Source organism: Chelonia mydas, chromosome 11 (genome assembly GCF_015237465.2).
Source record: "Chelonia mydas isolate rCheMyd1 chromosome 11, rCheMyd1.pri.v2, whole genome shotgun sequence".
Lineage (NCBI taxonomy): Eukaryota > Metazoa > Chordata > Testudines > Cheloniidae > Chelonia > Chelonia mydas.
The window spans coordinates 3,116,981-3,137,817 of NC_051251.2; the positions used below are offsets into that span (position 1 = coordinate 3,116,981).

General features: G+C 59.5%; 1 protein-coding gene and 1 long non-coding RNA gene across 12 annotated transcripts in view; both read left to right on the forward strand.

The window, feature by feature from the left end:
• Positions 1-20,837, forward strand: part of TNS1 (tensin 1) — a 283,525-nt gene that overhangs the window by 48,537 nt on the left and 214,151 nt on the right. For all 11 annotated transcript variants that reach the window (XM_043525426.1, XM_043525423.1, XM_043525425.1 and 8 more), the window contains exon 3: positions 6,044-6,081. In XM_043525426.1, coding sequence (XP_043381361.1) covers positions 6,044-6,081 — 38 coding nt within the window. The remainder of the gene's footprint in view (positions 1-6,043; positions 6,082-20,837) is intronic.
• LOC122462394 lies at positions 10,694-12,100 on the forward strand. The gene is made up of 2 exons (XR_006284908.1): positions 10,694-10,852; positions 11,824-12,100. It is a non-coding gene; the product is annotated as an uncharacterized LOC122462394 (long non-coding RNA).

A 20,837-nucleotide genomic window follows, 5' to 3' on the forward strand; every position in this document is an offset into this window, starting at 1 on the left:
ATCACAGCTGTGCTGATGCTTGGGAAACATGGAACCAGATTTCCCAGAATGAAAAAGTTCAGTAAAATTCCCCTGGGATGTGAGAGTCAAGCTGGGGTCTTTGTGTCCCCCTGCACCATCTGCAGCAGCCCCTTTGTTCCCCCCATAACTCCGGTCACAGTGCTGATGGGGATGATGCAGGAGCCGGAGGGGAATCCAGCTGTGAGATCTAGCAGGAGTTTCAGATCAGACTCCGGAGACTCGCAGGGGGCAGATCGCAGTTACCTTAAAAAGTGGCCAGTTCAAAACCAACCGAAGGGAACAGTGTGTAACTAGCCTGGCCACTTGCTGCCATGGGAAGTCACTGGGGACGAGAACTTCGCACAATTCAAGGAGGGACTGGACATTTACATGGCCCTAACGGATATGCAGCGTTAGCATAATTAACGATGGTGGAAATTCCAGAAGGGTTATTTCATCTTGGTGCTTCAGGGCTTGGGCAGATCCCTAGTAGAGACAAAAGGCAGATTATCCCCCATCTGCGACTGCCGGGTTTGTACCCGTCTCTCTGAACCCACTGTTAGAGGCCGTATGCGGGGGTAGATGGACCTGGGTCTGTCTGTTCCTATGACACACACCCAGGGCCCTTTTTACAGTCCCTGGTCATGGCAGAGACTCAAAGGACACTGTGCAAAGTCTTTTCCTCCTGGCCTTTATTAATGTGACTTCCCACGGGCTCTGGCAGAGATGGGGTTAAAAGGCCACCCCCAATAGCCAGGTCTTCCTGCCACCAGCATGGAAGGGGGGGCAGGTGAGTCTCGTTCGGAGGAGACGGGGCTGGGCAGGTGTTGCAGGGTGGGAATGTTGGGGAGGGGCTCCCCGCAGCCCTGTGTTGCATGGAATGTGGTTCGAGGCGGGGTGTACTTTGCATACTGAGCCCCCTCCCCCAAAATCTCTTCAGTTACACCCAGAGGGAACCCTTCCCTTGTTTGAGTAGCTTGCAGTCTGTTGCCCTTCTCGGCCATGGGTGTGTTTCACAGCCTTTAGGGAATGTTCTCATACCCCGATGGGGAAACTGAGGCAGCGGTGGGCTGTGTTACTGTGCCCGGCGGGTAGGTTCCAGAGTGGGGCTGAGCACCCAGGAGTCCTTTGTCTCGCACTAGTGCCTAGTTCAGCCGGTCTCCCTGGGTTAGAAAACCCAAGGTAACGAATCCTGTCCAGCACAGGCCAGGCCAGGCCCCCCCGCCTCTCCCTGCCAGGAACAATGACTGTGTTGTATCAAAGGAACAGATGCTGTTTCTGGCAGGGCTGCAAACTGCAGTGTAAACCCTTGGGGGCAGGGGGCGGGGAACTCTACCTGGCCCGGGGGCTTTGCTGGGACTTGCCAAGAGCTGGCGGGCAGTGCCTACGCCGTGTTGGCATCCACAGCAGGGTTCAGAAATGCGAGCGCCAGCCAGTTTAGGACAGGGCTGAAACCCGGGGGTGTGGAGGTCCCCCTGCAGCAGGAATGCCGTGGGCCAGCCCCCCAGCGCTGGGTTTGCTGGTGCTCTCCTGGCTCATGCCAGCTGAGACCTGGCCCGTTGTGTGGGTATTTTACCCAGCTGGTGGGTCTCCTGGGAGTGCACAGGGCGGCAGCTGATGATCGGCTTTGTCTGTGCCCAGCCGTGGGCAGCCTGTCTCAGCTCAGCCATGTGGCGATTCTCGAATGCCGTCCGGCGGGATCGCCACCGTATGCCAGCCCCATGCCCCCGTGGGGTAGAGAGCTGGGGACTGACACAGCCCCCTGGGGAAATGCGCCGTAGGGCTCTCTCCAGGGGCCTGATCCTGCCCCTTCTGAGGTCCGCGCAGGATCAGTCCCTCAACCTCGCAGCTCTGCACTGGGCCAGCCCCGGGCCAGCTGTCCGGGCTGTCACTCCAGCCTCTCCTCCCTGCTCCGCCTGCCCCAGAGAACCAGTTCCCCCGGGCCTGAGGTCTATGGGGCTTCCTCCTCCGAGTCCCGTTGACAGTTAGGCAGCAGGTGCCGGGAGGGTGTCGGTGGGGGAGGACTTGGTGTGTTTGCACATGGCACCTGTGTGTACATGCCGCAGGCCCGGCCGCGGGTGCGAGATGATGGGCCCGCGGCGCTCGTGAGAGGCGTGTGCCCACGCACACGCAGCAGGGGCATGTTTGGGGGCCAGGGCAGGCCATGCATGTGTGCCAATGGTGTAGGGAACTCCGCACGCCTGGGAGCTGAGCTGTGTCCAGGCAGCTCAACGGCCATGGGTCCAGCCCTGCTTTGTGCCCGTTGACCGTGCAGATCAGTGGTCTGCCGGGCTGAGCGTGGGGTGCTGAGGGACACGGCTCAGCGATACCTGGTTGGGTTGGGCCACGAGCCTCTGAGAATGGGCTTGTGAGAGGAGCTCTAGGTGCTTCCGACACAGCCCTGCTGCCATTTTACAGCTGGGGAAACAGAGGCACAGAACAGTTAAGTGACGTGCCCAAGACTGCAGAGGGAGTCAGAGCTGGGAAGAGAACCCAGGAGTCCTGGATCCTTGTCCTATGCCTCACCCTTCGTCCCTCTAGATGTGGCCAGCTGCAGAGAGCCAGGGCCTGTGCTTGGTAGTGAGACACGGCTGTGTAGCAAGGGAAGAATGCCCCATGCAATCCCACTCAACTGTATTCCCGAGGGGGCAGCGGAGGGAGGGAAGCCCTTTAAAATATCCCCTGCCCTGCCCCAGCCGTTCACTTCAGTCTGCCTGGGACCTGTCCTGGTCCCTGGGCAGCACCTCTGCTCTGTGCCGAGGGCCCCGGTGCCTGGGGTCTGGGTGTGAGGGAGGGAAAGTGGGAGAGGGACAGAATGCGTTAGAGGGATGTTCGATCCCTAATGGGGACAGAAGGGTTCCCAGGGATCGCTTTGCTGGACGGACTGCAGCAAATCGGGTGCGTTTTGGACTGAAAGTGCCGATCTGCCTTGAAGCGGCACAGCGGGGCAGGGCCCAGTGACTCCCGCTCACATGATGTGGGGGGTTTTCCTGCCTGCTGACCGGCAGCATGTTCCTGGACTCTGCGGTCAGACTCTAGTGTGGTGATGCCAGGGGCTGGACTCAAGCCAGCTCTGCAGGGCCCATGGCTGGCCTGGCGTCTTGCTGTTGACATCAGCTGGGCCAAGATGTCACCACCTGAGAATAAACCAGTGTATTGTAGGCCCCGATCCTGGAAACACGTGCTTGCTTTTAATAGGACTGCGCCCCCATGCAGATCTGCCTGGGAGCAGGTCTCTGGAGTTCGCCAATCCCATTCTTAGACAACTGCCTTGCAGGTCAGAGCGACCCTGCAGGAGTCCCTTGGTGGTTCTGTAATGCAAACACTGCAGCCCTGTCTTAGAGAGAGGAATGGCAGGAAACTGACCTGGCTGGTTTCACGCTCTCTAGCTGAGTGAGCTGCACACACAAAAAAGGGAAGGTAAATTACACAGCCTGCGGGCTGGAAAAAAGAGATCTGGGATTTTCAAATGTTCTCTCAGTTTCGAATCAGGCTGGAGAAGGGAAGCCTGGGAAGGCGACTCTCATTCTTGATGCTGAGTCTTGAAATTGTGTCAAATATCGAATTTGCAGCTTTGCATCGGGGGCTTCTGTTTGCAGGTTGCACCATTTGTGGCATGTTAAATCAACCGTGCAGCTACGCAGAGACCTGGTGTTTTTTAGCTGTTTTAGCTGATATAATATTATATGATGTATTTAGTGCTTTTCATCCGTAGCGCTCAAAGGAGCTCAGTGTCGTTTCCACCTGTAAAATGGGGAAACTGAGGCACAGAGCGGTGAAAGTGACTTGCCTACGGTCACACAGAGCTGGGACTTGACCCCAGGTCTCCTGAGTTCTAGCCATGTTGCCTGCACATCTGGGGGGGGATCCCCGCCCAGATACTATGGTGATGGGCAGTTGGAGACCATCGAAGTACCCAGGGCTTCTCTGATATAGTGTTGGGCAGTGCTTGTACGGGCCCTGGGTGCGATGGGCGGGCTGAGGAGCAGAGAGACGTTCCCTTCCCAGCCTGTGATCATCTAAACAGGGAGTGGAGCGTCTCGGTCTCTGGCCCTTCAGTGGGAGAAGAGAAGGAGGGTGTGACCGGGCGAGGGGAACAGGGGGCTGGCCTGCAGGACTCCAGGGTGGCTGGAGGTCCCGAGAGAGAGGCGATGGATGAGCACCGCAGAAGTGTGGCTGTGTCCACCCTGCTCTGAAGAGCTCACCTGCCGGGCCCCAGCTTTCAGGCTGGCGTGGAGCATATTGCATGGGCGGGGGTGGGGTCGGTTCCCTAAGGCACTGCCTTTCCTGGTCTCAGGATCCCATCGTACAGGGATTGCGCCTCCGGGGACAGCTGGGGCCCATCGTGTGCAGAATGAGGGGTGAGCTGCAGGCTGGCTGCTGGCAGGAGCGGGCGTGGGGGAGGGCAGGTAAAGTAGGGGCTGGATGTAAGCTGGATACCTGGCAATGCTAGCGGAGTGCCAGGCTTGGCCCGGGGCCGTGGGAGACGCTAGCCCTGGTCTGAGCCATGGCCCGGGTGGCCCAAGACACACCCTGCAGCTCGGACATCAAGGGCTGTGTGGGGTGACTCAGGCTGGGGCTGGGGGCCGCAGGCTGCACCACCTGGCCTGTCTCCAGCGCTCCCCAAGCAGGACTGGATGGTGGCGTCCCTGGAGGAAGCCATCCGGCAGGGCCCCAAGAAAGATGCATGTTGCGTCCCTATCTCTGGGATCTCCTCAGTTAGCAGCTGGAGAGCCGAGCACCCGGGAGGGCTCCCCTCAGAGAATTGGCCCGTTTGGCCCATCGCATTGCTGGAGGTGGCCAGCAGCAGCCAGAGCCATGGCTGTCTCTTGTCTGGTGCAAGCCTCGGGAGGTCTGGGACGTCGCATACAATGGTGCGTTCTCCAGCCGTGGCATCGTCCGGTACCGCAGTGACCTTGCATCGTTTCGCTCCAACCCGTCACAGGGCAGTGCCATGTTGTGATATGGCCAGGCTCCCCGTGCCCGGCTGGTGGGTTGGCAGGGCAGGCCAGGGCTCCTGGCTCCAAGAGGAGTGACGTTTTCTGGCTCATGACCTTTGTCAAGAAGGTGGAGGGTCCTGTCCCCCTGCTTTTCCAGCCCAGCGCTCCCTCCGCCCCGTACCCCAGCTCTGCCGCTTCCCCTCCATCTCCCCCCTGCTAGCCCAGCCCCGGCCCTCCCTGGAACTGGAACCTGTGCCCCGCTCGGCAGCGTGGGCCCGAGGGGAATCCCTGACCCCAGCCCTCCTGCTCGTCCACGCTGGGCCCGTCTAAGAGCGCCGGCGGTGCTGAAGTGCCAGGCGGGTCTGGCGTCATGGATGCCCGGCACATGGCGAATGGGCACCCCATGCGCACCCCGGCTTTCGCTCTACACCCACAGCCCAAATCTCTCCGAGGGGGGCCCCCTTCTGCTCAAGCCCGGGCTCTGCCCTGCCCGGCTGGGTCTGCGGCGAGGGGCTCCGCAGAGGCCTCAGACAGGGGGGCCGCGAAAACTCCTCTTTTTTGTTTCCTGTCCTGGGGCAGGGAGGCAGCTCCCCAGCGCCGATGGCTGAGCAGCCGGCCAGGACAGGCAGGAGGGGACCGGGCCGCACATTCCTGCTGGAGCGAACTGCTTAGGAACATGACTCCTGGAGCGAGAGGGCGGGCCGGGCCTGCTCCCTGCGTGCTGTGCAGTCAGGAAAGAAAGAGGAAGGGGGAGAAAAAGGGGTAGGCAGGCGAACCCTGAGCCCCGGGGCAGGCTCTGACAGTGCGACAGGCAGCTCGGCACAATGGGCTCCGTCTCCTCCCGAGGAGCCGGGCTGCTGCTGTGGGCTGGCGCGCTCCAGCGTACCTGTGCCGCCGAGGCGATTGTTGGCTAGGGGCCAGGCGCTTCGCTTTCCTCCCCCCCCGCCCTCCGCCCCGGCCTGCGCCTGTGTTTCCCGCAGCAGCCTGGAGAGTTTGTTCGGGTTGGTGTTTCTGTCCCGGGTAAGCCGGCCCGGTTCCCTGCGCTCGGAGCCGGGGAGGTGAGCTCCCGACTGAGTCCTGGTTTCTTTCTCTCTCTCTCGCAGGGTGCAAGCTGTCCTGTCACAGGAAATGCGAAGCCAAGGTAAGGAGCTGCCCCCCCTCGTCCTTTCCGAAGGGGTGCAGCAAAGTTTCCTTGTGTCGTGGGTCCCGGGCGGGTTGGAGTCGCTCTGACTCTGGAAGAGGGGGAGCCTCTCTCCGCTCTCCTTGGCTTCGTTTCTGCACTTGGGTCCTGATTGTCGATCAAGGTGACACGCTCCGGGGTCCTGCCAGGGCTGCAGTGTCCGGTTACAAAACGCTGCTGGGGTCCTGGGCTGCTGCTTCCTGCCGCAGGGGGGAAAGTGAAGCTCATCCCTCCTGTTCCCAGCGCCGGGGGCTTTTCCTTTGTACGTACGGCAAACAGTGGTTCCTTTCTGAGCTGCCGCTGGGCACCCAGCGAGCCTTGTGCAGAGGTGGCTGCTGCTTTGCAGGTGAACGATCTTTCCTGCTCCCCGGCCCCTAAAAGCACGGTGAGATCCTGGCCCTGGGGAGGTCAGTGGGATTTTTGCTGTTGATTTCACTCTGGACGTTTAAAGCACACACATTTCCAATTGGTTTGCCTTAGCTCCCCAGCGTGCTTGGGCAGACGTGCCCCCTTCGCGGCCGCTAGAGTGGAGTTCTTGTCCCGGCGCCGTCCGGCCTGCTCGAGTGGTCACTGGTTGGAGCTGGTGGAGATGCCGATTCTCGGCCCCTGATCTCGGCATCAGCTGCTGGTTGGTGATGGCTTGGTCTCGAGCCTGGGGCTGCTGTGAGCTTGCCTGGCTGATCTATTCGGCGCTGGGGAGGCCTCATCTGAAGTACTGTGTCCAGGTTGGGGCCCCACACTACAGAAGGGGTGTGGACAAATTGGAGAGAGTCCAGTGGAGGGCAACGAAAATGATCAGGGGGCTGGAACACATGACTTACGAGGAGAGGCTGAGGGAACTGGGATTGTTTAGTCTGCGGAAGAGAAGAATGAGGGGGGATTTGATAGCTGCTTTCAACTACCTGAGAGGGGGTTCCAATGAGAATGGATCTAGACAGTTCTCAGTGGTGGCAGATGACAGAACAAGGAGCAATGGTCTCAAGTTGCAGTGGGGGAGGTTTAGGTTGGATATTAGGAAAAACTTTTTCCCTAGGAGGGTGGTGAAACACTGGAATGCGTTACCTAGGGAGGTGGTGGAATCTCCTTCCTGAGTGGTTTTTAAGGTCAGGCTTGATAAAGCCCTGGCTGGGATGATTTAGTTGGTGTTGGTCCTGCTTTGAGCAGGGGGTTGGACTAGATGACCTCCTGTGGTCCCTTCCAACCCTGATATTCTCTGATTCTCTGGTCTGGGTTTGTGGCTGCCCCCGGGGCACGGGGGGAGAGCGCTGCTGGTGCTCCGGTGCCGTCTTTCCTTCGGGGGCACATGCATTGCACCGCCCGCGGGCATGTGGGCAGGGTGCAGCTGCAGGCCGGGTGCATGGGGCAGATTCGTGTATCCTGGGTGCCCGTCAGTCCGTGCGCCCGTAACTCATCGGGCTGCAAATATGCAGTGGATGCAGCAGGTAAATTTGGGGTGACGTGCAGGAAGAGTCTAGTCTGCTGGCCTCCCAATGCCCCCTGTCCTGCTCCTTCACCTGCCTCTGGTCCTCGGATGCTTGCTGCTCCTTCTGGCTTCTCTGGGTTCCTCGTCTGCTGCTTGGGCTTCTCCTCCCCAGTTGTTTCCCCTGCTTCTCGGAAGCGCCGTGCACAGCATCTGTTCTGAATCGCAGCGCACAGGCCCGCATAAGGCCCAGTTGCCCTGCTCCATGGAAGGGTGTTGATGGAGAAGGTCCTGGGGCCTGACGGCCCCATCCTTGCATAGGGGGAGAGGAGGCTGGCACAGAAGAGCTGGGTATGAAACAGGGTCTCAGCCACCGTCTGCTTGCTCTGTTGGATGCTGCGTGGGGAGGTCGGGCGCTGGGGGGAGAAGGGGAGGAATCTCCTCAGGTTGGCTGACAGGGGGCAGGTGATGCTAGGACCTAGCCATGGAGAGGGGGCCAGAGCGCCTGGGAGTCACTAAGCTGGTGGTGTCTGACACAGCATCTCCCCACGTCTCTTCTCCAGCTGCCAGGAGCCACCCTAGTGCGGCAAAGCCCCGAGCTGTGTCTCTCTCCTGGGGTCCCCGCTCTGTGCCAGATGATCGCTCTGGAGCCAAACGGAGCATGTAGAGAACGGAGCTGGTGTCATCCATGGGACGGTGTGTCCCATGCCCCATGGTAGAGAGGAAGGCGAAAAACCTCCAGGGCCTCTGCCAATCTGCCCTGGAGGAAAATTCCTTCCTGACCCCAAATATGGCGATCAGCTAAACTCTGAGCACGTGGGCAAGATTCACCAGCCAGATACTACAGAAAATTCTCTTCTGGGTAACTCAGATCCCACCCCATCTAACATCCCATCACAGGCCATTAGGCCTATTTACCATGAATATTTAAAGATCGATTAATTACCAAAACCATGTTATCCCATCATACCATCTCCTCCATAAACTTATCGAGTTTAATCTTAAAGCCAGATAGATCTTTTGCCCCCGCTGCTTCCCTTGGAAGGCTGTTCCAAAACTTCACTCCTCTGATGGTTAGAAACCTTCATCTAATTTCAAGTCTAAATTTCCCAATGACCAGTTTATATCCATTTGTTCTTGTGTCCACATTGGGACTGAGCTGAAATAATTCCTCTCCCTCTCCGGTATTTACCCCTCTGCTATATTTATAGAGAGCGATCATCTCTCCCCTCAACCTTCTTTTGGTTAGGCTAAACAAGCCAAGCTCCTTGAGTCTCCTTTCATAAGACAAGTTTTCCATTCCTCGGATCATCCTAGTAGCCCTTCTCTGTACCTGTTCCAGTTTGAATTCATCCTTCTTAGGCTCCAGTCTGTGCTGCCCCTGCGGCCGTGGGTGACGGACAGACTGCAAAAGTGGCCCAGCCGCCCCTCCCTCATGCCAGCAGGGAAGGGGCCTCCGTGCTTACGCCACCCAGCTCCCGTCAGGAGCCAACGGGCAGGGGCCAGGACCCCCTTTATTGCACTCTGCCGAGTTCAGCTCTCCGGAGTGGGGGGCAGCGCCCCCTGTCTCCTGTGCCCATGACTGTAGCCCAGTGCACCGGGAGGGCATCAGAGGAAGAGGATGGAGGGAGAGATACCAGCCCTTTGGTTTGGCTTGGAGCGGCTCAAGTGGAATAAATCAAACTCCCAATGTTCCTGGCCGGGCCAGCCCATCATTTTGGGTGTCTGTGGCTACGGCTTCAAACCCCAGCTGAGCCCTTGAGCTGTCACGTTTCCAAACCCCCACAAGCCACCAGCGCGTCCCATCCACCGCGGCGGCTGCTGCTGCTCTCGCTTACCCAGATGGGCTCCGTCTCGCTCGTTAGCCTGACCAGAGCAAAAAAACATACATAAACCTGACCTTGGGGATGAGGTTATTTCCCCCTCCTCCCCTCACAAACGTCCTTGAGATTTTACACCCTATAGGAAGAGGAGAGGAGGAAATCTCAATGGCAGGCATCCAGTGCCGCGGAGACCCTACAATAACACAGCGGGGCTGGGCAGTAACAACAATGGGTGTTTGCAGAGCGCCCGGGGCCGCTGGGGTTGCGGGTGCTGCAGCCCTGGAAAGGGCTGGAGTCGTTTTATTTTTGGTAAATCCATCACTGGGGCTGCCAAGAAACAATTAAACAGCAACCACTGAAAAAACCAAAGAGTGCCTTTAAAAAAACTCCTTAAACGCTGGACTGGCACCTGGGCGGTTTGTACCATTCTCAGGTGCGTGGGCAGCGTTCTCTAGTTCTTCTTTGAGCCCCCCCCCCGTCCCTCGCCATAAAAACTCCCTGGCCCAGCTGTGCCACAACAACTGGGTTTCTGCATATAAGAGCCAGGGCTGGCGTTAGGGGGTAGCCAGCAGGGCAATTGCCCGAGGCCCCACGCCACAGGGGGCCCCGCAGGCTTCAGCCTCAGCCCTGGGTGGTGGGGCTCAGGGCACCGGGCTGCAGTCCCTTGTGGCGAGGCTTTGGCTTTCTGCCCTGGGCCCGAGAGTGTCTACTGCCAGCCCTGCTTGGCGGTCCCCCTGAACCCTGCTCACAGCCCCCCAGGACCTCTGGTTGAGAACCCCTGCTCTAGTTTAATACTAGGTTGGGTATTTTCGGGTTGGGGGGAGGCAGGGGAACATTTGCTTTTGGTGCAGGGAGGGGGGACCCATCCTAAAAGTTAAAATTGCCAACAGATCTACTAGCTTCATAATTATTAGTCTTGGAGCAGCTCCGGGCCGCACTGTGCAAGGGGCTGTACGACCGCAGAGCAAGAGCCAATCCCAGCCCCGAAGACTGCACGCTCTACACAGACGCCGCACAGAGAGGAAGGAGGAGGCCCGAGGCTCGGAGGCGGCTGGTTATGCTCCCGCGGTCCCGCAGGGGGGCGGTGGTGGAATCAGGACTGGACCCTGGACCAGCTGTGTCCTGACGCAGCGTCTTTCCCCCTCACAAGGTCCAGCCACGGCAGCGCCCCTTTAAAAAGCACCAGCCCAGGCCGATCACCTGGCCGATCCCCTGGCCGGTGGGTTCTGTTTGCTCTGAAGCAGAAGAGGTTTGGCCGGCGCTCTCGGAGAGGGCTGCGCCTATGAACCAGCGGCAAAGGCGGGGGAATGGGGCAGAGTTCTTGAGGTGACGCCTGCCGCACAGAATATGCTCGGCCCTGGGGGACGGCCGGCCCGCTGTGTACGTTCCCAGCCAGCAAACGGTGCAGAGACGAGCCTTGCGAGTCGCCGCTCCGCAGGCCAGATGGATGGGTGCAAAGTTACCATTGGGAATTCATCCCCAGTTCCCTGTGCGTTAGGTGGGGGCGTCCATTAGAGACCTTTGCAGCAGGGAGGAGCGGGGGCAAAGCCAGCCACAGCCAGCCACGGCCTGAAAGAACAGGCCCAGCCACTGGGCTGGGGAACTTGGGAGATCTAGGTTCAAGCCCTGCTCCGCCACACTGTGCTGTGACCTTGGGTCGGCCGCTCCGGGCATGCCGGCGCTGCAAGCAAAGCCCGGATCTGTGGGACTCGTGTTCCCAAGCCCGGGTTCGAGCGTCCACACGGCACCGGGAACCCGGGCTTTGCAACGCGCTGACGCATCCACGCTGCAGTCTGCAGACCCGGTCCGAAGCGTGCGCTCTCGTATTGCGGGTGGGGGGTTGCTGCACAGCGGGTTGCAGGAGAACTGGCGGATGGGTGTCGGGTGGTCTTGCCGCGTCTCCCGTCCCTGGCTCTGCAATGGGGATAGCAGCCCGTCCTGCCTCACCGGGTTGGGGGGGGCGGGGTTGTGAGGTTAGATACGTCGCACAATGAGGTGCTCGGATGCTCCGGGGATGGGGGGCCAAAGGGCCCTTAGTGAGGCAGGTATCTCTGCATTTCAGAAGCCGCGCCTGCACTTTGCCAGGCTCAGCGTCTCGTTGGCCCCAGAGGGTCGCACGCAGAGAGGGCTGTGTCCACGCACACATTGAAGACTTGTGAGGTGCTTTGAAATCCTTGGAGGAGCAGGGCCAGGGATGCAACCAGCAGAGACTACAGTTCCCAGCATGCAACGCACTGCTCAGCTCAGGATGGAGCACTGCATGTTGGGACTTGTAGTCCCCACGAGCAGGGCGGTGGGTTAAAGTCACGGCTGGTTGCAGCCTTTTCAACCCAGGTGTGTTCGATGCCCCGAGGGGAGATGCCTTCCAGCCCAAGCGACTGCAGGATTTGTGTCCCTTGGGAGACGGCTGAAACCTGGGGACTTGGGCACAATCTTTTCCTCTCTCCTTTTTGCATGCAGAGGGCTCCGTAGGGCGGACGATTCGAGCGATGGCCGAGCACCGCTGTCGCTGCAAAGGCAGGGAGCTGAGGTCTTCGGACAGCTAGCCCCTTCGTACACCTGCTGTGTAGAGTAGAAGGAGTTGATTAGATCGAGTCGAGTCAACTTAATCTGTTGCTGCACCTTGAAATCCTAATCTGCAGCACTGCCGACCACAAGACCTCCAAAATCCCGAGATTGGCTTAAAAACCATGAGATTTTTTCTTTTTAAAAAAAATACATGGCTTTTAGGTTCTTGTTCGTTTTCTGGTGGTGTCGTCCTTGCAGGTCACGGTCTTGACCTTTTCCCCCAAAACCACAAGGGCTAAAAATGTTTTTTTTCTCCTTTTTTTTAAATGAAAGCTGCGATTTTCTGGTAATCCCTGGGTCCGGGAACTGGGGCTTTAGGAAAAGCAGCATGCATCACGAGGCTCGTGATAAAATCGTGCAAGGCCAGGCGGCGTGGGGGAATGAGGCCCGCCGTGTGAACTGGAGGGGAGTGGCGCCCCCCGGAGATCGGAGGGGAGTACTGCACAGGATGGAATTGGACTTGTCGTCTGCATGACGCGCTGATAGACACTGAACCGCACAGAGGGTTGGGGGAGGGACTCCTTCGTTGCTTACAGTCACCGGCAAATTGGCCTGTACTATTAATAAGGCTTACCTCAGGCTTCAGGCATCCTTCCCTCCCTGCATTCCTGGTGTCGGAGCTGCTGAGACCCCCCCTGCCCCGGCCCCCACCAGAGAGCTGTTTCCTTCAAGCCCGCTCCAAATGCATTCAGCCCTTGATTGCTCAAATTGCTGCCATCTGGTCAATGTTACGGTGAAACTTCCTGTGGCTGGTTGTAAAACACCAGGCCCGGGTCTTGGGGCACCAGGGCTGTCGCTTGCCGAGACGCTGGACGTTTTTGCTCCCGGGGAAGGAATCCGCCTCGGTGTGGAAGGAATCCGAGTCCTTTTCCAGGGGCCTGATGAAGTTCATTATAGATCAGCTCTTCCCACGGCTGCCCTGACCTGGAGGGACCCCCTGCTAGGGAGGGGAGGGGCCGGCAGCCTCCAGAGCTCTCCTAGGCCTCGGTGCCTCTGCTGAGTAACAAAGGGCCCCGTTGGTGCCAGTGGTGGGGTGGGGTGGTTTGGGATGTGGATCTCTCCCCTCTTGCGCCTGCGCGAGTGAGATCAGAATCAGGCCCTGGGGGACAAAAGTCTTCCCCTCATTCCCCTGAGCTCTCCAGCTCTCCAATATCCTTGCCCACCCTCATGAGAATGGTCGTCGGATGAGATCCAGCCACCCCCGGTTTGTCCTGGTAGGGCTGGTGGCGAGGACGGGGCTTGTCGGTGGCTGCGCCGCACATGCTGGCTTGTGATTGCAGGGTGGCCCCCGAGGGCCACACACGCTTGTTTTGTTATTGTAGGGTCTCCTCTGAGGGCTGGGCTGCACGCCACGGCTCACGGCAGGGCTGTTCACACGGCGTGGGCGGCTCACCCCGCTTGGGGATAGCGGAGTCCCTCGAGAGAGAGCCGCGTTCACTCAGGTGGCATTTCTGACCTGGCCAGACACAGGGAATGCTAAACCTCTTTGCGGTGGCTGCTCCCAGGAGAGATCCCTGCACGAGCAGATGAGCCGGGGCTCTACCTTGGAGCCACTGGTGCCTCCGGGTGCTTTACACTGCCTCATAAAATCCTTCCCTTCGCTGCACCCCTTTCCCTCCCCATGTCGTGTCTCAAATCCCCGTCCTGAAATGCGGCCTTGAACCATGCACCCGGAGAGAGCGCTGTGTGGTGCGCTCCGCTGTCCCGGCATGAGCGGGATTTAGGGACACCCCTAGTGGTGACGCTGGGCAGTGCAGGCTGGGAGCTGGAGAGCCAGAGAGAGCCCCAGGCTCTGTCTGCGTCCAGTGGCCTCACCACCCAATCCCCTTTATCGTCCTCGCCGGCTCTCGACCCGGGCCGGGAACGCTCCCCCTCGCGTGCTGGACGTCATCACTTGCAGAGAAGAAGCAGTGGGATCATATTTACTTGCAATGCATTATTCGACCACTAGGTGTCTCTGTGCTGTACAGAATTGCAGGCAGGGCGTGGCCCCTGGTAAACATTAGGGAGACCGCAGACCAAGCTGGGGTTCAAGCGGTGTGGAAGCTTCTTTGTATGGTTGAACACCGTCTGCTGTAACTGGCTCCGTGAATACTGCGGTGCCGAGCGTGGGAGAGGCGCTCTAGAGAACAGGGTACATGGGTTCTGACAGGCGAGGTCTGCTACATCGAACGGCCATGGAACAATCCAGCAGCGGCTCTAACTTGGAGAGGTTTCCAGAGCTGCCGCAGTCAATGATGCTGTCAGCCTGGAGCCTCTCTCCCGGACAGAGATCCAGAGCGTGAACAGCAACATTTGGATGGGTTTGTGCCATAGAAAGTTGGCAAAAGTGGGGCTCTGGAGTCGCTCTGCCAGGAGGCTGGAAGAATTCCATTTCCCAAGCGCTCTGCTGCGTGTTAGCGTTCTTCCGCGTGGGACTCCCCAAGGGCGAAATGATCTGTCCATTGCATCGCTGGCAGTGGGGCAGAGGTGGGTGGAGGGCAGTATGCAGTCATTATGTTGTCAGTAGTGACCAGGGAACTTCGGAAACGTGTGAATTCAGATGAAGAGGCTGAAATGTGGCTGCTTTCGGACCTCTCCCAATTCCTTTGGGCTCTGCTGACTTGGAGATGTCAGCATTTTCACGCCTGCTCCCAGCCAGGCCCTGGAAAACAAACTGTTCCTCTCCAGCCTGATTATTTTGCATCTGAGCGTGATTCAGAACCTGTCATGGCGTCTGGGGGAGTCAGGGCCTGAACCCCCCTCTTCCTGCGATTCCCTGTAACTCTCAGCCAGCCAGTAAAACGGAAGGTTTCTTAGATGACAGGAACACAGTTCCAAACAGAGCTTGTAGATACAACCGGGACCCCTCAGTCAGGTCCCTCTGGGGGGCAGGGAGCTTAGACCCCAGCCTTGGGGCTCCCTCCGTTTCCCCAGACCGCTCCAAACTGAAACCCCCTCCAGCCGACTCACCTCACGCAGGCCAGCCTTCCCCCCGGTTCCTCCTCCAGCCTTTGTCCAGTTTCCCAGGCAAAGGTGTCACCTGGCCCCACCCCCCCTCCTGGCTCAGGTGACAGGCTTAGGTATCGTCCCTCAAGTGAAGTCACCCCCTGCTATCCCATCCCCAATGCCGACAGTCCCAGTAAAACTCCCCTGTGACATCCCCAGGTCAGTCCTCCCCACTCCCTGCCCCGTCACAGAACCCAAGCAGGGTTTGGGGTTTCTGGTCGGTTCCTATTCTGTCTGCAGTGGTCTGGGTCAGAGCAGCTGCAAAGCGCCGATTCAGTGGGAGTTTGGAGCCTTGGATCGGTTCTCGTTTTCAGCCGCACCGGTTCGCCCAGTCTGAACTGTGAGTGGGGCCAGAGCGCTGTTACGGCTGAGGGGCTTTTAGGCCTCTCTCAGGACACAGAACGTTGTGGCCTTTAATTTTGCATGGGCAGAACAGTAAAGGCTGCAGTAGAGACATGTACTGTGCAGATAGCCCCTTCTTCGCTCGGGAGGTGCAGCCCCTCTGGGGTGGAGCCCAGCAGCTGCTGAATGGTGCACAACACTTCCTTGGTGCCAAGGTGATGGATGACACTGAAACACAAGGATAGCAGGAGGCTGAGTGCATGTGTGGGACAGGTGGGGAGGCAGAAGGCTTTGTTAAAAACGGGGGGGTGGGGATGGAGAAAAGCTTTAGCAGGATCCGAGGGGGGCAGAGGTTTGAGACAACTGAGCAGCTCCTTAGCTGGATAAACAGAGGGACAGGGTGGATGCCGCACACGGCCTTGGTAAGGGCCCACGTGGGCTCCTGTGCCATGAACGGCTTGGGCATTGCAGCGCCGGGAGGCCCTTGCCAGCCCCCTCCCCAGCGCAAACCTCATCTGAGGGGTCTCGTCTCCCTTCGGCTGCGTCTTGTTGAATGCTGGCCCGACAGCCCTGCAGCCTTTCTCCCCGCCAGGGGTGTCAGCAGGGCAGGCATCCGGCCAGACCCAGGATGCGGGGGGTTCGGAAGGGATCCCCGTCTCTGGCCCTGTTCGCTCCGTGTCCTGTCTCCCCAAGTGCTGTGTGTGGCCGATGGGGGTGCTCGTCTGGAGGCAGTGCCACTGGGGATGGGCCGTTGTCGGCAGACACAGCCCGTGGGCCCTGATCCCTTGCCGAGGGCTCAGGAAGCAGGGAGATGGGGGGAGTTGCTGATCAGACCTGTGGAAAGCCACCTGCAGGGTCATTTTAATGATTCCTCAACCCTCCCGGATTGCCTGGTGTTTGTTCTGTCCTGGCGGCCGTTCCACGCCCTCCCTGGCAGCCCGTCCCTTCGCCCGGGCTATTCTTAGCAATTTCATGTTCTTTCCTAAATATTTCATCTAAACTCCCGTCCTGCAGCCCAAGTCCCGTGACCTCTTGTTCTGCCCTGGGCTGCTCATAAGCAGAGATGATCCCTGTCTTTGTCAGGTCCCTGCTGCGTGTTTGTAGGCAGCTGTCCCGGCAGAATTCCACCCCCTGGCTCGGCACGTCCAGGTCACTTGCCCTCTCCTTGCAAAACGTGTTAGCATTCGGGGGGGAGGGGGAGCTGTTACACGTATCCCGGTGGTTCACAGAGGCTGCCGTTTAGATCCTGGACCCATTGCACTCGGCAATGTCTGAAATGGAGGCATGGTGAGATCAGGTGATGAGGCCAAGGTCACACGGAGAAGCGGTGGCAGAGACTGGAATTGAAGCTGGCTCCCCTGAGTCCTATTTGAGGACCTTCCTCTTGAGGCCATTCGTCCTGTTGCCTTCCTCTTGGCACTCTCCCGTTTGTCCAGGACCGAAACACGGTGCCCAAAGCTTGGGGGAAAGCTCTTGAGGTGTTGCCCTGAACACTGGGGATCTTAAAGCTAGCAGGAGGCTGGGGTCTGGCCTGTCCCTGCAGTGCTGCTGATGGCCGGGGCGTGAACAGAACCAATCGGACCGGTACAAACTCTCCCTCTCCGTGTAGGCCCCAGAAGGAACTGGAGACTCTAACGCCCAGACAGAGAGACTCCAGCTAGTCCCCTGGCGAGGTGAAATCCCTGTGGTTTCTGTAGCGCCGCACCCCGCCTGAGCTCCGGCGGGCAGACCTGGCATCGCGGGCTGGAGGTGCCTGCAGCTGGTGGGCCTTGTATGGGAGAGCTCAAAAGGACGGCACGTTCTGTGGAAGCCCCTGGGCCCTGCTGGGGAAGCGGGGAGCTGGGGCATGGACTAAAGTCGCCCCCTGCCCCCTCAGCGTGTTTTACCCGGCAGCTCCCCTGCCCCCTGCAGCCCCAGTCTGGCTCGAAGCCCAGCCCGAGGGGCTTGGTAGCTGCCGTCCCAGACCTGGGCTGCGCTCGCAGTGCCATGGCGAGCCACGCAGGACAGGGGCACTTCCCCTTTGTCAGCGGGGGCTGCAGCCCCCCGCTTGCAGCCCGCGTGACTTCACCTGTGGGAGCATCCCCGCGGCCCCCCGCTCCCCGAGGGGCTGTCCGGCCAAGGAGACGTCCCCAGCACGAGTGTGGGGAGGGGCTGGCTGCCCCAAGTCCAGCCTTGGGCCTTGGGTGGGATGGGACTGGGGGTGGCCAGCCTGTCCTGCCGGTCAGCCGCAGTGGCCACGCTGCTATTCGAGATGGGTTAGCGAGTGTGACGGGGAGGGGAGCGGGGTGTGTGTGTGACTGTGCGGGGGGAGTGTGACAGGGAGGGGAGGGGCAGGGAGTGGGGGTGTGGGGGGGGGCGAGGATGGGGGAGGGGAGTGCAGGGGGGTGCGAGTGTGAGTGTGTGTCGGGGGGGCGGGGCAGGGATGGGCCGGGAAGGGGCTGTACTGTGCCAGCTGGAGTTGTGCATTGTTGCCCCCTCGTGTCTGTCGCACAGAGACCACCTGGCACCTCCCCCCCCCATCACCCCCCCAGAGGCAATGCTTCCTCCGCTCGAGGGTCGGGGCCGTTCCCGCGCCCTGGGAGGACCTGGCTCGCTGTGTGTGTGTGTGTGTGTGTGTGTGTGTGGATTTGGGCCAGCAAGGGGGGGCCGCGCGCAGGAGGCTGCCGGCCAGCGCTCTCCCCCCTTCACCCTGTGGGGCACGGGGCTCCTGGCCCTGCGGCGAAGGGGGTGCGGGGCCGGGGGAGCAGCCAGGGATGCTAATTCGGGCCCGACGCACAGTGCCTCATCTGGGAAGCATTAAGCTGCTGCAGATGCCCATGTAAGGCTGTCCCCGCGGCCGGCGAGCGGCCAACCCTCGGCAGCGAGGCCAGGGGTCAGCGCGGTTCTGGGAATTTTTACGTGCTTACAAATCACTGCTCCCTTCTGGCTGGGGTTGTGTGGGTGCGTGTGGGGGGGGGAGCTCCCCCTTATTCAAGGCTGTTTTTCCCCCACCCTCCGAGACTGGCCTGCGAAGCCTCCCTGGTGCAGCTACAGAGCCGCTTTCATTCCCAGCTGAGACCTCGACCCCTCTCTCTGTCTCTGCCGGAGCGGCTGACGCCCCTTTGATCCCAAACCTTGAGGCAGAGCAGCGGGGCTGTGAAACCTGCCAGAGCCTGGCTCCCTGCCACTCCCGACAGAACAAAGCGGGAGCAAAACCCTCCTGTCGGGCATGAAAGCCTAATCCTGCGGGCAGATCCCTCCAGGCTGGAAGGCACAAGGAGGGGCTGGGCTGCCCGCTCCCCACATCAGCACATCAAGGGGAGATGCAGGCAAGGAGGCCCCCCTGTCCTTAGCTGTCTTTGTGTGCTATATTGAATCCTCCTGGGAGGTAGGCATGCGTTTTACAGCTAGGGAAACTGAGGCACATAGTCACCCAGGGAGTCAGTGGCAGAGCCAGGGGTAGAAACCGCAGAGCCTTGTCCTTGCCTGGCGGACACGTCTTTCTCCAGCTACGGCTGTGCAATTGACAGCATGCAAAGCTGGAGAGCCCAGGAACTCGGGGATTCGTAGAGCAAAGGCAGAAGGGGCCATTCTGTCCGTCTATTCTGACCTCCAGGCCAGAGAACCTCCGACAGGGAGTCCTGTGTCCAGCCCATATCTGGTGGTTGAGCTAGAGCCGATCTCCGAATGATGGAGACGCCGCCATGTCATTGAGTGATAGATTCCCAGGCCAGAAGGGCCCTTTGTGAACGTCCAGTCTGACCTCCTCGGTAACGGGCCAGAGAACGGGCCCAGAATAATTCCTAGAGCAGAACTTTTAGCCAGACATCCGTGTCCTTTGGAAGCTGTGCCTGTGGAAACTGGTAAACTCAGATCATGGGAGGATTTTCCAGCCTCGCCCCTGGCTGGGAATGCCCAGATATTACCGTTGATAAGCCCTTTGGGATGGGGACCATCAGTTCTGTGTTTGTCCAGCACCGAGTGCCGGGGGGCTCCTAGAAACTACTGCAACATACATAATCTTCCAGAAAAGGCTCTAAGGGGCGAAGGAGGGGATTGTGGTTTGTGGCGTGGGCAGGAGCAGTAAACAGAGGAAGTCTCTCTCTTTGCCAAGAGCCAGTTCTCTGGAAACATCCAACTCGGCCTTTGGCGCGGTCAGGCTTTCAGGTGCCTGTCGGAGACTCCCAAGCTTCTGGAGTTCCCACGCCATGCCTGGGAGCGCTCCGTGTAGAGCCAGAACCGGGTCTGGCCACCCCTGAACTCAGGGAGGGGATGAAAGGTGTGTCTGGATCTGAGCTTTACCTTCCATCCCCATCTCTGTTCATGGCCCTTCCCAGCTTCTTGGGTGCAAAGCTCTGTTGGGGCGCGGAGCCATGACTGTTGGTTGAAATAGCTTGCACTGGGTGAGAGAGGAGACGGGTGTTTGGATCCGTCCTCTGCCCTGCATATTATCCGGTGTCCCGATTTGCTTTCATGGGTGCAGTAGCCAGGGTCGGGGGACCCAAGGGACCGATCTGTTTCTTAGCAGCCGGATTGCAGGGAGGAATGTGCTCACTGGGTGAAAAGGAAACTGCGAGCCGTTTGGACACAGCTGGGATACGTACTCCCTGAAAAGACAGTGGCAGGCAAAACCGGGCTGGGCCAGAGGGCGGCATGGGCTGCAGGCTGGATCCGGTGCGGGTTTTGCCCTTGCAGTCAGCAGGAGGAGGACAGTGGCTGGTAGCCGAGTAGGACTTTGTGCAGGGAGTCGTGGTGAAGTCAAGGGGCCTGTAGGCAAGAGTTCCCCCTTTGCAGGATCCGGGCGCGTGGCCGACATGTTTCCTCTTCGCTGGCTCGCCTCGGTCACGCGGTCTGGGCCTGAGTGGGTCTTTCTCATTTGGTTTAAAAAGCCAAATGAATGAAAATCAAGGGGTCTGTGGGTCGCACTGCTGTGCTGTAACTGCGTTCGTCGCCGCCCAGTTCCCGTGGGGGGTGTCGGAGTAGTTAGAAATAAGAACCATCGTTTGCTGGGGTGGGTGGAGGGTGTTTTGGGAGAGAGCTGGATTTTGATAGGTACCTAGAAAGCACGAGACTGGCCCTTTCTGTGATCCCCTCCCCTCTGCACAGCCCGGAGCCTCGCTGGCCCCTTAGCTGTCTCTGCTGCCCATAACCTGAGACGTATTTGTGTCTTCTCCAATCTGCTCCTGGCAGCGGTGGTCCGGGCCGCCTGGCCTTGCTACCCGCCCCGTATGGCGCGCTAGAGAGCAGTTCCCTTCCTGCCATCCTGCAGCGATGGGGAGGGGTTCCTGCAGGTTTGCCTCAAGTGCCCCAAAGGTTTCCAGGGGAAAAAAGAAAAAAGCAAACAGACAGTCGTCCCCCATCCCCCAGGAGAGATCTACCGGCTAGCTGGAAGGACAGCCATCAGCACTTGGGAGGAGCAGTGGACCAGCCCTTGGTGCACTGGCCGCGTGCTGGAGAGATCTGGTTCCGTTCCCTGCCGCAGGTTTACTCTGTCTCCAGGCCCTAATGTATAGTAATGCTCACGAGGTGCACAGGCCCTGGGAAGCGGGCCATGGATGTTTATCTAGATCCCAGGCAGGGGTTAGCAGCGAAGGGAG